Source organism: Eubalaena glacialis, chromosome 14 (assembly GCF_028564815.1).
Source record: "Eubalaena glacialis isolate mEubGla1 chromosome 14, mEubGla1.1.hap2.+ XY, whole genome shotgun sequence".
NCBI classification, from domain to species: domain Eukaryota; kingdom Metazoa; phylum Chordata; class Mammalia; order Artiodactyla; family Balaenidae; genus Eubalaena; species Eubalaena glacialis.
This window is the reverse complement of record NC_083729.1, coordinates 54,105,277-54,121,822: the sequence shown is the minus strand read 5'-3', so window position 1 is coordinate 54,121,822 and position 16,546 is coordinate 54,105,277. Positions and strand designations below refer to the sequence as shown.

The following is a 16,546-nucleotide window of genomic DNA, read 5'->3' as shown; positions in this document are numbered from 1 at the left end:
CTCAAGTATTAACACCTATACTACAATTTTCGGTACCAGGCAATGAACAGTTTTGCCAACAATTTTTAAAATTCACCCTAAGCAAAATTCTAACCCGTAAACCAACTGCCAACAAATAAACATATACGGAGTTGTAAATAGATGCTGCTTCCATCATCCTGTGGATTTACTGTACATCACTTAAATCACTTGAACAGAATCACAGCACGACAGAGTTTTAGAGCTTAAAGGGCTCTCAGAGATTATTTCATTTAACATACTTAGAAAATAAGATTTAAAGAATTTAAATGGCTAGTTAACATGTCACACTGGTAATTACTGGAGCCAAGATGAGAATCCAGGTTTACTGAGTCCTAGTTCAGAGCATTTTTAATTTTTAAACACTAATCAATTTCCAGATTTAACTAAACACTTTTACCTTAAAAATCTGGTTTACGAGAAAAATCTGTATTGATATTCAAATTTAGGCTCACCAAATTCTGCAAATGTCAGTCACTATATGTTTAATGATTATCTACTCTGTAGGGACACTATGATACTCTGAAAGTTTAGGTACTTAGAACATTTGATTTGAGATTTCTGATTAGGAGAACAGGGGCTTGCTTTGTTAGCTATTATATTTCTTTGATTCTAAGATGCACATTTTAATACCTCTGAAAACAAAACTGATGACATTTTATATCTCTGTCATATAGGTGGTAGTTAAGACATAGTCATCAGTACCTACATATGCATGTGCTTGATAATTCTGGTGGCACGACTATAATTCCTTGATGTTTCATTTAACAACCCCTTGAGTACTATTTGAGAATGCAACAGAACTCCAGGTTATTGTCTGAAAATCTTTTGTTAGGACCTACCAGAAAGGTTAAGAAAGTGCTATTGGGACTTCCCTGGTGGCGCAATGGTTAAGAATCCGCCTGTCAATGCAGGGGACACAGGTTCAAGCCCTGGTCCAGGAAGATCCCACATGCCGCGGGGCAACTAAGCCATGCACCACAACTACTGAGCCTGTGAGCCACAACTACTGAGCCCACGTGTCACAACTACTGAAGCCCGCGTGCCTAGAGCCCGTGCTCTGCAATGAGAAGCCACCGCAATGAGAAGCCCACGCACCACAATGAAGATTAGCCCCGCTCGCCACAACTAGAGAAAGCCCACATGCAGCAACAAAAACCCAACACAGCCAAAAATAATTAAAAATAAAAATAAAAATAATAGAAAGTGAAATTATCAGTGAGTATTACTGAGAAGAAAATCCGAGAGACAACTGTGAAGAAACGCTGTAATTCAGAGGTTCTCAACCTTTCTGGTCTCAGAATCCCTTTATATGCTTAAAAATGGAGGATCCCCAAAAGCTTTAGCTTATGTGGGCTACATCTACAGATATTTGTCATTTTGGAAATTAAATGGAAAAAAATTTTAATATATTTACTTATTCATTCCTTTAAAATAGCTATAATAAACCCATTAGATGTTAACATATTCTAATAAAAATAACTACACTAAAAAACAAAACTGAGAACGGCATTATTTTACATTTTTTGCAAATCAATCTTTAATATCTGCCTTAATCGAAGGCAGTTAGATACTCATATCTACTTCTGTATTCAGTCTCTTGAGATATCACAAACCATGTAGCCTCCAGAAAACACTATTGTACACTTGTGACAGAATGAAAGTGCAAAAGGTAAATCAAGTTCTAGTATTATTATGAAAATAGTTTCAACTTTGGGGGCTCTCTGAAAGAGTCTTGGAGAGCCTAAGAGGTCCCCAGATCATACTTTGAGAAGCACTGTTGTAACATCAGGCTTTTGATGGCACAGAGGACAATACTATGTGGAAAAACAGGAACACCGACAACTCTATATCACAAAGTGATTCATAAGAGTTAGAGTCTAAATTCTAATTCTAAATTGATTATACCTTAACCAATTTATTTTGCTAAAAAAATTCCTTTTTATGTATACATAAGAGCATTATATGATTAAAAACTCCATGCCTAAATAAGTCTAAAAGAACTCTTTCACTAGGTATAAAATAAAAATTCTATGTGATAAGAAAACCATGTATCATAATTTATTGGCAGTGTTTTTCTTTCTTTGTGGTACATAAAATAATGGTATATCTTATCACTGATGGCACCATAGATTCAATTAAATCCACGCCATATTCCCCACATGGGGAGAAATTTCGACGTTACTGGGATTTTTAACCACAAATAATGATGGGACCAGAATTACCAATTGCAATTCAACTAAAATATTTGAAGAAAATGCTGTAAATGGGAAATATTTTAATTTGGCATTATACATTTCCAGAATGATATGCTTACAAAATGGAATACTGAAATAGCTTTGACTTATTCTGTAAAATAGTTTTATAGGTTAATAACATTTTGATTTGAAAAGTTGACATTCTTTATTCTTCAATCTTGAAATTGGGATTTATTTATAGGCTTAAAATATTATAAACTTTAAATGAAGAGCAGGTATATTTCAGGTTTTTCTAAGATGGGAAATTATACTTCACCTTTAATCATTTGTAAAGTACTCTATGAATACAAAAAGAAACAACAAAAAAGAATAACTATTTACCACATATATGTATTCATCATTCTAACTCACTTACCTGGACTGTTTTTGCAGAATGATTTCCATGATTTAAGGTGGTCCTATCAGCATCTGAATCAGACTCTGTCTGCCTCAGGGAAGTACGTTTTTTCTTGGCAAGGTCTGCATCTCTATTGTACGAATATCCAAGTTTAGAAGTGGGAGATAAACTTGGTTTTTTGACAGGTGATTCAGGATCTGATCTGCATTCTAAGGGTCTGGAATTCTCTAATTTTTCTTGCTCCAAGTTACTACTGATGTCTAGATCCTGAAGCTTTTGCTCATCGGTCTCCTCACAAATAAAGGGTGGAGACACATCCTTCTTCTTATCACTATTGTATAAGTCACTTAATTCTAAAGTCTCAGTTTTCAATAGTCTCTTCTTGCCTAACAAAACTTGTGCGTGGTTTGAATCTGTACTGTAACATATTCCAGGGTCATCGGATCCTGAAGTCCTTCCAGAGCTCTGCTGGGACTTTTGGGGTTCTGTGTCACTTTTAGTCCTGCGACAGTAAGGGGAGGCTGTGCTTGGACTGAGATGATCATCAGGAGTCTGGTGTTCACTTTCTGACTCTCCAACCCCACTATCATTTACAAATACAGAGTCGTCCTGGGATAAGAAGTCTACTGCTCCGCTGGTAGGCTGCTGCAGTTGAGGCTCCCGTTTCAGATCACTAAGCTCTGCATAGAATTTTTCCTGATCAACAGAACTATTTGTATCTGTTTCATAGTTTCCAACTTTATATGTGCTTTTACTGCTGTTTTCTTCTATTTGAACAACATTTAATTCTTGCCCACTGAAATGTGCCCTAATTTGATAGAGATAGGTCATAACAGTCAGTTTGTCAGGAATTGCTAATAAAACCATATCAGAAGGTTCCAATAACCGGGAAATTCCTATGCTGGCAAATCCATCATATGCCTTCAGAGGAAAGAAAAACAGAAGATATATTGAAGAGTTCAGACAATCCATACATTTTAATTTTTTTAAAGAAACTTAAAACATCACCACATTTTAAAAACAGCAAAATAACAGATGTTAACTAGACTTACTGTGGTGAGCATTTCACAATGTATACAAATATCAAATCATTATGTTGTACACTTGAGACTGAGGTACTGTTATATGGCAATTACACTTCAAAAAAGAGTTAAAAATAAAACACAATTCAGTTACCATTTTAAAAAAACAAGCAAAATTTTAATGGCTTTTTGTTGCTGTTGGAGGGTACATTATGTTACTGACATTATGCCACATGAACAGAACAACATTCCAAGTTGGAAATTTGTAAAAGTTTGGTAGATCCAAGAGTAAAACATTTTTATTAGTTAATAACATTTGAAATGTTCTTCTCCAATAAAGAAAACAAGCAAAAAATGAGAGTTAAAACAAACAAACAAAAAAACTTAGAATTGACTTTTGTGATAAAGAACTAGGGTATAAAGAAATAATAATTCATCTGGAGCTTTATTATTCCTATCAACCCCTCTTTTCAGTGGTCATGTAACTGTAGTGATTTGTGAAGATAAAGTACAGGTAGATATCCCAAAAGAACTAACTCCTAGATTGGCTGGTATAAAATATAAGTAAGTGCTACTTAAGTCTAGAAACATAGAAACATTTTTAAAACGCCCAATTAAGATTGATTTTCATAATGAGAAGAGTGACTTCATTTTCACTTCATCCATTTTGGAAAGAAGGAAATGTTTTGAGTAGTACAACCTAGTTTAGAATGTGAGGCTGCATTGTATTACTTTTGTTAGCCTTTAAATGACTGTGGCACATCAGGTTTTTCTAGTTTTGAAGAATCAAAGCTGTTTCTCAATTTACAATTAATTATTACTATCCTGAACTAACCCTTGAAAACAGCATTGTGTTGCTAGGAAGCATTAAAAATATGGCTAAACATTTAGATATATTCTTGGAAAAACTAGGGACCCTCTAGTTATATTCTTGCTTTGGGATATAAAATGTCTCGTCTTTGTAACAACCCAGATATAGGATCATAACTCAAAGTTTTTCTAAAAAGAAAGGTTAGGAAATTATGTAACAATTCAGAAGGAATCAGTCTTTTGCATATACATGTTACAGTGCATTTCTACCTTTGAATTTAATCCTTGTATTCTTCCTGTAGTTTAATAAATGTTATGGAATAAGTAAGAAAGAAAATGAAAAATAAATTGTGATATTAAAACCTCTTCAGTTTTCACAGCACTATGCTTTATAGTATAGGTACCTCAAAATATTTACTTGAGAGAATGGCTCAGTTGGTGTGCATGTTTGGGCCTGTTTGTTATTTTACATGTTTTAGGAAAATTAAAGTCATTTTCTTCCTCATGAGTCCTGACAACTTGACTGACAGACATCAATTGCAGACCATCAGGAAAAGCACCACAGGCAGTATTCTAAACATTTCCCTATTATCTAAAACACTGACATACTGGTTAAGATCAGATGTCACAGGTAAATACCATTTTTATTCAGCACTTTTTACAGACCTGGGAAAATGATTAGCTTACTTGTGGGGAATCTCCTGCTGGTGTTTTGTTTCATGTAGCAATTCATTTTATGCACACTAATTGCACTAAAAGAAATTTAAAAACAAACCAGATTTCTTGTAAGCGAGGTCAAGACTTTATAAAGGAATTTTCCCATAGGTTAACCTCTTCTGTAATAGTCAATCACCTACTGTCTTTTTAGCTGTGTGTGGAGAAAAAAGAGGTCTTTAAAAGAAAATAGTCTTATTCATTGCTAGATGTTATTTAATTGGTAAGGAGTCACTGCCAGTTATGTTATGCATCTGCATGGAACTTAAGACACAGGCATTGTTTCTTGTACTGTTTTAAGTCCAATTAAGGGCAGATGGGGTTACCCGGAAGAACTGTGTGAAGCTGGAAATAAGTCTGTAGGTAGCAAATGATACTCAATGTAGATATCAGGTAAGAAGTTGTGGGACTTCCCTGGTGGTCCAGTGGTTAACACTCCGTGCTCCCAATGCAGGGGGCCTAGGTTTGCTCCCTGGTCAGGGAACTAGATTCTGCATGCCGCAACTAAAGATCCCACGTGCCTCAATTAAGACCCGGAACAGCCAAATAAATAAATAAATATTTAAAAAAAAAGAAGTTGCAAAGTGATGAAAAGGAAAGTATAACAACAATTATGTATTGACTTGTGCAATGAATGGAATCATCTAAATTAAAATCCTTTCAAAAAGTTATAATTGGGACTTCCCTGGAGGCACAGTGGTTAAGAATCCACCTGCCAATGCAGGGGACACGAGTTTGAGCCCTGGTCCGGGAAGATCCCACATGCCGCAGAGTAACTAAGCCCATGCGCCACAACTACTGAGCCTGCACTCTAGAGCAAGCGAGCCACAACTACTGAAGCCTACGTGCCACAACTACTGAAGCCCATGTGCCTAGAGCCCAGGCTCTGCAACAAGAGAAGCCACCACGATGAGAAGTCCGTGCACCACAACGAAGAGTAGTCCCTGCTGGCCACAACTAGAGAAGGCCCGCATGCACCAACGAAGACCCAATGCAGCCAGAAATAAATAAATAAATTTATTTTTTTAAAAAAAGCTATAATCATCTGCCCTTTAAGATTTAATTGAGAAAAAATTTTAATATTTAATTTATTATTTAATTTAATTTATTATTGTTTTTAAAATTTATATTATTTATTTATTTAAATTATTATTAATTTAATTTATTATTTAATTTATTATTATTATTAAAATAAATTTAATATTTCTCTTTGTAATAATATGTAAATCCAAGGTATGTTCATTATTATTAAATTTCTGAAATAAATAATGTAAAGAAGTATAACTTAAGCCCTAATGAGATTCCTCATACTCTTTAAAAATATATAGCTAGGTAAAATCAAAAATGTTTGCTTTTCAAAATTTTAAACAGTAACTTGAAAGCTTCACTTTATAAAAAATAATAATGGTTTATTTTATAATGCTCTTATCTGCATTTAAATTTGCTTATTCAAATGCAAGAAAATGCAGGTAAAGAACTGTCATATCTAAAGGTACTTGTCTCTTGGTATCCATGGGGGACTGATTCTAACACCCCCTGCAGATATCAAATCTGGGGATGCTCAAGTCCCTTATGTAAAATGGTGGAATACAGCCAGCCCTCTGTATCTGTGGGTTCCACATCCATGGATACAGAGGGCCAACTGTATAACTTAATTGACAAAAAATAAGGCATTTTGCTTTGACAGACACAGGCTCTTCAAAATCATACAAGAAATAATTCAAGAGAATGACTTATTTTGAAGCATGATTTCTATAAAGAAAATTATACTGATTTTTAAAGATTACCTTTTTTAATAGCATATTTCAATTAAAAAACTGACTGCTTTTAAATGTTTTTCTCTGGGGCCAGCATCATGCATTTGCAAAGAAACAAGAATTCTTTAATGGAAATATAAATTTTTGGGGTTTTTTTGTTTTTTTTTTTGTTTTTAATTAATTAATTAATTTATTTATTTTTGGCTGTGTTGGGTCTTCGTTTCTGTGCGAGGGCTTTCTCTAGTTGCGGCGAGCGGGGGCCACTCTTCATCGCTGTGTGCGGGCCTCTCACTATCGCGGCCTCTCTTGTTGCAGAGCGCAGGCTCCAGACGCGCAGGCTCAGTAACTGTGGCTCACGGGCCCAGTTGCTCTGCGGCATGTGGGATCCTCCCAGACCAGGGTTCAAATCCGTGTCCCCCGCATTGGCAGGCGGATTCTCAACCACTGCACCACCAGGGAAGCCCCTAAATTTTTGGTTTTAGAGAGCAATAAAAGTAAAAAAAAATTTGATTTAAATTCTCATCTGTTAATTGAACTTCTACCAAGGTTCCCTTTATAGTCTTTTTCTCACTGGTGGTTTTAACTACCTAAAGTAAATTAAAAACTTTAGCCTAGAGGTTATTAATCACTTTGGCCCATGAATTCTTTTGGCAATGAACCCCTTCTCAGAATAATGTTTTAATGTGTATAAAATACATATGATTACTCTTTTGACAAAATTCAGCACCCATTTCTGATAAAAACTCTCCAGAAAGTGTGCATAGAGGGAAACTACCTCAAAATAATAAAGGCCATATATGACAAACCTACACCTAACATCATACTCAATGGTGAAAAGCTGAAAGCATGTCCTCTAAGATCAGGAACAAGACAAGGAGGTCCACTCTTGCCACTTTCATTCAACATAGTTTTGGAAGTCCTAGCTATGGCAATCAGAGAAGAAAAAGAAAGAAAAGGAATCCAAATTGGAAAAGAAGAAGTTAAACTGTCACTGTTTGCAGATGACATGATACTATACATAGAAGATCCTAAAGATGCTACCAGAAAACTACTAGAGCTCATCAATGAATTTGGTAAAGTTGCAGGTTACAAAATTAATACACAGATATCTGTTGCATTTCTATACACTAACAACAAAAGATCAGAAAGAGAAATTCAAGAAACAATCCCATTTACCATCCCATCAAAAAGAATAAATTACCTAGGAATAAACCTACCTATGGAGACAAGAATAAGAGTAAGGAGACCTGTACTCTGAAAACTGTAAGACGCTGATGAAAGAAATCGAAGAAGACACTAACAGATGGAAAGATATACCATGTTCATGGATTGGAAGAATCAATATTGTCAAAATGTCTATACTACCCAAGGCAATCTACAGATTCAATGCAATCCCTATCAAATTACCAATGGCATTTTTCACAGAACTAGAACAAAAAATCTTAAAATTTGTATAGAGACACAAAAGACCCCAAATAGCCAAAGCAATATGGAGAAAGAAAAATGGAGCTGGAGGAGTCAGGCTCTCTGACTTCAGACTATACTACAAAGCTACAGTCATCAAAACAGTATGGTACTGGCACAAAAACAGAAATATAGATAAGTGGAACAGGACAGAAAGCCCAGAAATAAACCCATGCACCTATGGTCAATTAATCTAAGACAAAGGAGGCAAGACTACACAAGGTGGAAAGACAGTCTCTTCAACAAATGGTGCTGGGAAAACTGGACAGCTACATGTAAAAAAATGAAATTAAATCATTCTTTAACACCATACACAAAAATAAGCTCAAAATGGATTAAAGACCTAAATGTGAGACTGGACACTATAAAGCTCCTAGAGGAAAACTTAGGCAGAACACTCTCTAACATAAATCGCAGCAATATCTTTTTCGATCTGTCTCCCAGAATAATGGAAATAAAAACAAAAATAAACAAATGGGACCTAATTAAACTCAAAAGCTTTTGCACAGCAAAGGAAACCATAAACAAAACGAAAAGACAACCCACAGATTAGGAGAAAATATTTGCAAATGATGTGACTGACAAGTCTCCAAAATTTAAAAATAGCCCATGAGGCTTCATATTATCAAAACAAACAACCCAATCAAAAAATGCGCAGAAGACCTAAATAGACATTTCACCAAAGAAGATATACAGGTGGCCCAGCAGCACATGGAAAGATGTTCAACATTGCTAATTATTAGAGAAATACAAATCAAAACTACAATGAGATATCACCTCACACCAGTCAAAATGGCTATCATCAAAAAATCCACAAACGATAAAATCTGGAGAGGGTGTGGAGAGAAGGGAACCCTCCTACACTGCTGGTGGGAATGTAAATTGGTACAGCCACTGGAGAACAGTATGGAAGTTCCTTTAAAAACTAAAAATAGAGCTACCATATGACCCTGCAATCCCACTCCTGGGCATATATCTAGAGAAAAACATGGTCTGAAAGAATACATGCACCCCAGTGTTCATTGTAGCACTGTTTACAATAGCTGAGACATGGAAGCAACCTTTATCCATTCCATCGACAGAGGAATGGATAAAGAAGATGTGGTATATATATACAATGGAATATTACTGAGCCATTAAAAAGAATGAAATAATGCCATTTGCAGCAACATGGATGGACCTAGAGATTGTCATACTGAGGGAAGTAAGTCAGACAGAGAAAGAGAAATATCATATGATATTCCTTATATGGGAATCTAAAAAGAAATGATACAAATGAACTTATTTACAAAACGGAAACAGACTCACAGACTTAGAGAATGAATTTATGGTTACCAGGGGGGAAGGATGAGGGGAAGGGATAGTTAGGGAGTTGGGGACCAACATGTACACACTGCTATATTTAAAATGGATAACCAACAAGGACCTATTGTATAGCACAGGGAACTCTGCTCAATGTTATGTGGCAGCCTGGATGGGAGGGGAGTTTGGGGGAGAATGGATACATGTATATGTATGGTTGAGCCCCTTTGCTGTGCACCTGAAACTATCACAACATTGTTAATCGGCTATACTCCAATATAAAATAAAAAGTTAAAAAATTACATATGATTACAAAAGAAACCAATTATTGAAAAATAAGTATTTGAAAATATTAGGAAAATGGAATTTGAGAAACAATAAATGTGCTTTTTATGGATGTACAAACTGCTACAATTATGAAGAAGTGATGAGCTTAAAAGTAGTTGTAGATATTTGCAACTGTAAAGTGATATGAAAATATCTGAGATTCTAAAGGTGAAAAAGTCTCAGGCATGGCTAATACTACAGTGGTTTGTTGTGTAAATTCATAATTGAAGAAAATGCTAAATTTCAGTTAAAGAAATGAGAAAATAAATTTTTTTTTCCCTAGCCATGATCAAGGATCCCCTGAATTCTATCCATAGCTCCCAGGTTAAGAACTCTTGCTCTAAGACAACACTTTTCAGTTGAAGAATTCAACTCAGCAGGAAAAAAAGCTTTAAACGAGTACCTGCTGTATGCTGAGATAGGTGCTTCCTCCTTTTTTATGTTGTGGTGCACACAGAAAATTGTAATATTGTGCTGCATTTTGGGGTACATAGTTAAGTCAGCCTGCAGCCACAGTCAGCTGGCCCAGAGGGCTCTAGCAACTCAGGCCTGTGTAGCTACCCTGAGGGCTGAAAGGATCAGTATCTTCCCCACACCAATTGGGAAGCTCTGACCTCAGTACATTAATTAATTATGTGGAAAAAAACTGCACAGTTTACCAGAAAAAGGGGGAAAAAAGTGAGAAAAAAAGAAAAGAAAAAAAAAAAAGAACCAACGTTCATATCTTTTTGCCTCTGGGAACATATGCATTCTTTTTTGCATACCCATCAGGCTCCTGCTTTCATCCCCTCCCAACAGGTTTTTCTAAACTCATGGCACAACAGTTTGGATTGCACTTTTTAAAAGCTAAATCTTGCTAAGAGCTAAATAAAAGCAACATGCTTTAACAAACATTTAACAGTTAATGAAGTTCATACATATTATTATAATCTGATGCCAGTCTGGCACTTGTGATTTTTAAAGGCCATGACAAACTAGAGTAAACCATGCATCCTACTGGAACTGCAGGAAACAGACTACCTTCTGTGAGCTATAGTTAGGACCTCACAAAACAACCTCACTTTCCCCAAATTAATAAAAGCCTGCGGAGAAGCCAAAATTGACAGGAAACAGACTACCTTCTGTGAGCTATAGTTAGGACCTCACAAAACAACCTCACTTTCCCCAAATTAATAAATGCCTGCAGAGAAGCCAAAATTGACACTATGTATTTTTTTTCTTTGGCAATTCTTACCTTTTTGTTGTTCTCTTTAATGTCTTGAGGATTCAGAGACTTGTAGTCACTGAGGGAGAAAATGGCACAGTAGGTAAATACAGTAATTGATAAAAACAGCTGTTTTTAAAACAAACTGAATCTTAAAATTTGACATTCAATAATACCAAAGAGTAACCAGCAATTTCACAGCAATTCCATCAACAAAACTAATAGTGTGGAAAATTAAGGAAATAAATACATAAATAAATAACAGTGATTACAAGTTCCAATGCCTGAAGCTTTCCATCTAAAAGAGAAGTTAAGGCAGGGGACCAGAGACTAGCCTTGACAACCAAACTCACCATGAGGTAACCCCTTGTTGTCAATGTATAAAGAGCTACAGGCTTATCTGTCTCATCTCATTTCAACATTAACACAATTTTCATAATAATCTGAAGTCAGTTTTCTGTATGAGATTAAGGAAAAAAATATGCTCTTTTAAAACAGAAAAGATTGTTTTTAGGCATCAACAAGGAACTACTTTTCTTTCTGGGATATATTTCTTCTCCCAAAAAGTAAGAGTATGGGTGATAAAAAAAAAAATCAAGTATTTCAGGACATGTGCTAAGAAATTATTTTATGGTTTGTTTCCTTTTTTTAAAAAACTTTATTATTTACAAAATATTTATAGGAATGGAAAGTGTTTCTACTTACATTAAATCTGGTCTGAAGTGGTGTAATATTGCACAAAAAGATAAACCATTTCTCCACGATGTAGTAAAATTGGTGATTTTCACTCCCCGGTAGTTTTTTGTAACTTCTTTGCACCATACAAGCAACGACTGACTAGCATTTGGCTTTCGTCCCAAAACAGGACTTGGTATAGGACTCGGCTAGAAAAAATGAAAAGAGGAAAACATTAAAATAATTTAATGGAAGAAGAAAATTAACATTAATTGACCTAACTGGATCACTTGAACACTTTGATGTCAGTATAGGTACTTCAGAACTGTCACTTCAAGACAACTGTAACCTCTAAGAAAGGAGACATAAATCTTAAGTTATTATCTTCAGTTTTAGCCTATGGCGTCTGCTTGACAAAGATATACATATGCAAGATTTTAATGTTATACATAAGAACAGGCCAAGAGCTACATTGATGGAAACATTAAAGTATTTAAATACTTAAGGCTGAATATCTGTATAACTCTCACATACTAAAAAAATCTTCCCCAAATGCAATCATGTACAAATATAGTTTCTTTTTCAGTATATTAAAAAGAATGTATTTTGAAGTCTAACTGTAGCACAAATTGTTAGTAGTGGAGAGGTCAAAATAATAGTTTTTAAAAATACAGTAATTGGGAATTCCCTGGTGGTCCAGTGGTTAGGACTCGGTGCTTTCATTGCAGGGGCACAGGTTCATTCCCTGGTTGGGGAACTAATATCCCGCAGGCCGCAAGGCGCAGCCAAAAAAATATATATACATACAGTAATCATACACATTTTAGTGCAATGATAACCATATTCAAACATACTTCTTATATAAATTTAATGCTGGCAAAACAGATTTAGTTATTAGCGACAGTCAGGTGTTGGTAGTAATAGCACACATCAGTATATAATTTGGATTTGCTCCAAATATCTTCTAATTATTGATGGCTACTTTTGGATATTATTAGGTTAGCTAGGTGTGTGGGTGTAGGGGGATGTGTGTTTTAAATCTAAAGCATTTACTTGATTTTTCCCCTTGTTCATATACTTAAAACAACAATGATGACAACAAAACAAAGACTCATAATAAGATTTTTATCTTAAACTTTTGTTATTCTTAAAACCATGTCATTTTCTTTTACTGAATAACAATCACATTTTGTGATGGTAACTTTAGAGGTTGATATAATTGAAAACTATAAAAAAAACTACTAAAAGTTTCTAGACTTTAAATATTGCTATCAATTAAGAGTGCTGGCTATAGACATAAATAGAAGCCCTCTAAAATAAGGTGAAAGGAGAACAGTTATTTACCCCTAATATCATTTGAGTTTAACAAGCAAACCATTCTTGCCACACAGCTTACTTAAGGAAGACCAATGATGCCCCCATTTGACAAAAGGATGTTAGTGCCAAACAATTTAAATCAACCCCACATAATTATGATTTATGTATTTACTGCTCCTGTGGGAAGACAAGTAACAAACACCCAGAATGTAATTTCTTACTTTTTATTAACTGTCTGAGTAACAAATTGTTATATAAACAACCATGAATCTAGCAAAGCGCTGTTCTTTAAATGATCACCTACACAAAGTCAATGCTGAAAAATTTCCAGGTCATAAAAATCAGCAAATTTGGGTCAGTTCTACTTAATATGAAGAAGTAGATAAAAATAGAATCCCCAGTATAGGAAGATATTTACCTTAGAATAAATGATAGCTCTTTTTTCTTTTTTTAAACATCTTTATTGGAGTATAATTGCTTTACAATGGTGTGTTAATTTCTGCTTTATAACAAAGTGAATCAGTTATACATATACACATATCCCCATATCTCTTCCCTCTTGCGTCTCCCTCCCTCCCACCCTCCCTATCCCACCCCTCTAGGTGGTCACAGAGCACCAAGCTGATCTCCCTGTGCTATGCAGCTGCTTCCCACTAGCTACCTATTTTACATTTGGTAGTGTATATATGTCCATGCCACTCTCTCGCTTTGTCCCAGTTTACCCTTCCCCCTCCCCGTATCCTCAAGTCCATTCTCCAGTAGGTCTGCATCTTTGTTCCCATCTTGCCCCTATGTTCTTCATGACCATTTTTTTTTTGTTTTTTAGATTTAGATTTTTAGATATATATGTTAGCATATGGTATTTGTTTTTCTCTTTCTGACTTACTTCACTCTGTATGACAGACTCTAGGTCCACCCACCTCACTACAAATAACTCAATTTCGTTTCTTTTTATGGCTGAGTAATATTCCACTGTATGTATGTGCCACATCTTCTTTATCCATTCATCTGTTGATGGATACTTAGGTTGCTTCCATGTCCTGGCTATTGTAAATAGAGCTGCAATGAACACTGTGGTACATGACTCTTTTCGAATTATGGTTTTCTCAGGGTATATGCCCAGTAATGGGATTGCTGGGTTGTATGGTAGTTCTATTTTTAGTTTTTTAAGGAACCTCCGTACTGTTCTCCATAGGGGCTGTATCAATTTACATTCCCACCAACAGTGCAAGAGGGTTCCCTTTTCTCCACACCCTCTCCAGCATTTATTTTTGTAGATTTTTAAAAAAATTTATTTGTTAATTTTTGGCTGTGTTGGGTCTTTGTTTCTGTGCGAGGGCTTTCTCTAGTTGCGGCGAGTGGGGGCCACTCTTCATCGCGGTGCGCAGGCCTCTCACTGTCGCGGCCTCTCTTGTTACGGAGCACAGGCTCCAGACGCGCAGGCTCAGTAGTTGTGGCTCATGGGTCCAGTTGCTCCGCGGCATGTGGGATCCTCCCAGACCAGGGCGCAAACCCATGTTCCCTGCATTGGCAGGCAGATTCTCAACCACTGCGCCACCAGGGAAGCCCCCATTGTGTGTTTTTAATCTCAGATGCGAAGTCAATTAGGACAAATCTGGTTTTAAAGAGGCCCCAAGATTATTTTTGTAGATTTTTTGATGATGGCCATTCTGACCGGTGTGAGGTGATACCTCATTGTAGTTTTGATTTGCATTTCTCTAATGATTAGTGATGTTGAGCATTCTTTCATGTGTTTGTTGGCAATCTGTATATCTTCTTTGGAGAAATGTCTATTTAGGTCTTCTGCCCATTTTTGGATAGGGTTGTTTGTTTTTTTGATACTGAGCTGCATGAGCTGCTTGTAAATTTTGGAGATTAATCCTTTGTCAGTTGCTTCATTTGCAAATATTTTCTCCCATTCTGAGGGTTGTCTTTTTGTCTTGTTTATGGTTTCCTTTGCTGTGAAAAGTTTTTAAGTTTCATTAGGTCCCATTCGTTTATTTTTGTTTTTATTTCCATTTCTCTAGGAGGTGGGTCAAACAGGATCTTGCTGTGATTTATGTCATAGAGTGTTCTGCCTATGTTTTCCTCTAAGAGTTTGATAGTGTCTGGCCTTACATCTAGGTCTTTAATCCATTTTGAGTTTATTTTTTGTGTATGGTGTTAGGGAGTGTTCTAATTTCATTCTTTCACATGTAGCTGTCCAGTTTTCCCAGCACCACTTATTGAAGAGGCTATCTTTTCTCCACTTATATTCTTGCCTCCTTTATCAAAGATAAGGTGACCATAGGTGCGTGGGTTTATCTCTGGGCTTTCTATCCTGTTCCACTGATCCATATTTCTGTTTTTGTGCCAGTACCATACTGTCTTGATTACTGTTGCTTTGTAGTATAGTCTGAAGTCAGGGAGTCTGATTCCTCCAGCTCCGTTTTTCTTTCTCAAGATTGCTTTGGCTATTCGGGGTCTTCTGTGTTTCCACACAAATTGCGAAATTTTTTGTTCTAGTTCTGTGAAATGTGATAGCTCTTTTAACTATCAATCTAGCATGTATTAAAATGACACCCCCCCCCCCTTCTGCCCCACACTGTAAGGCATGTGGGACTTCCTCAACCAGGGATGGAACCCACGCCCCCTGTAGTGGAAGCATGGAGTCTTAACCACTGAACCACCGGGGAAGTCCTAAAATGAACTATTAAATATGTAAAAGTGACTTTTCATAGACGCAATCTTTTAAATAATGGAAAATCTTTTAAAAAATGTGTTTGTGACTAGTTAATTGATTCCCTGGCTCGTCCACAGAGCATTCTTCACTGCAGTTCCAGATTAAGTGAGTAGAGGGATTTGAAAGTCACAGTGAAAAGTCACTTTTAGGTAAAAAGATATTTTCAAATCCCTCTAGCCAGGGATTCAATGACCTAGGCACAAACACATTTATTTAAAAGATTGCTTTTATTAAAATGTTTTTCTATATCAAATTATACTATTAAGGCATTGATTCGTTTCAAGCATGTGTAGCATGTACACAGGCCAGATAATCTGCAACTATCATTACACCGATTAATTCTAATCATCAATAGCATGTACATAAGTAAAGTACAAATGCCATTGTCACCATGCTGTAATCTAGAGTGGCTTTCTGTACTTAAAAATTGAGAAAAACCTACCATGTCATTATGATTATGAATATATTCTTGTTTCTAAGAAGGCTCAATATGAAAAGGCTAGAAGAACTGAAGTAAACTTTGGATTTATCCTAACACAAAACCCTTGTATTAAAACATCTCACAGGGATGCTTACTGCACTGCCAGGAAAAAGAAGTCGTATGTAATGGAAGAAACTG

The 16,546-nt window shown here is 35.8% G+C and overlaps 1 protein-coding gene across 1 annotated transcript in view; it reads right to left on the bottom strand.

The window, feature by feature from the left end:
* EHBP1 (EH domain binding protein 1) overlaps positions 1-16,546 on the bottom strand; it is a 331,743-nt gene that overhangs the window by 90,177 nt on the left and 225,020 nt on the right. Inside the window, exons 11-13 of the mRNA XM_061210795.1 lie at positions 11,919-12,097; positions 11,244-11,292; positions 2,632-3,534 (exon numbers count right to left, since the gene is read on the bottom strand). Of these exons, the coding sequence (XP_061066778.1) occupies positions 2,632-3,534; positions 11,244-11,292; positions 11,919-12,097 (1,131 nt within the window). The remainder of the gene's footprint in view (positions 1-2,631; positions 3,535-11,243; positions 11,293-11,918; positions 12,098-16,546) is intronic.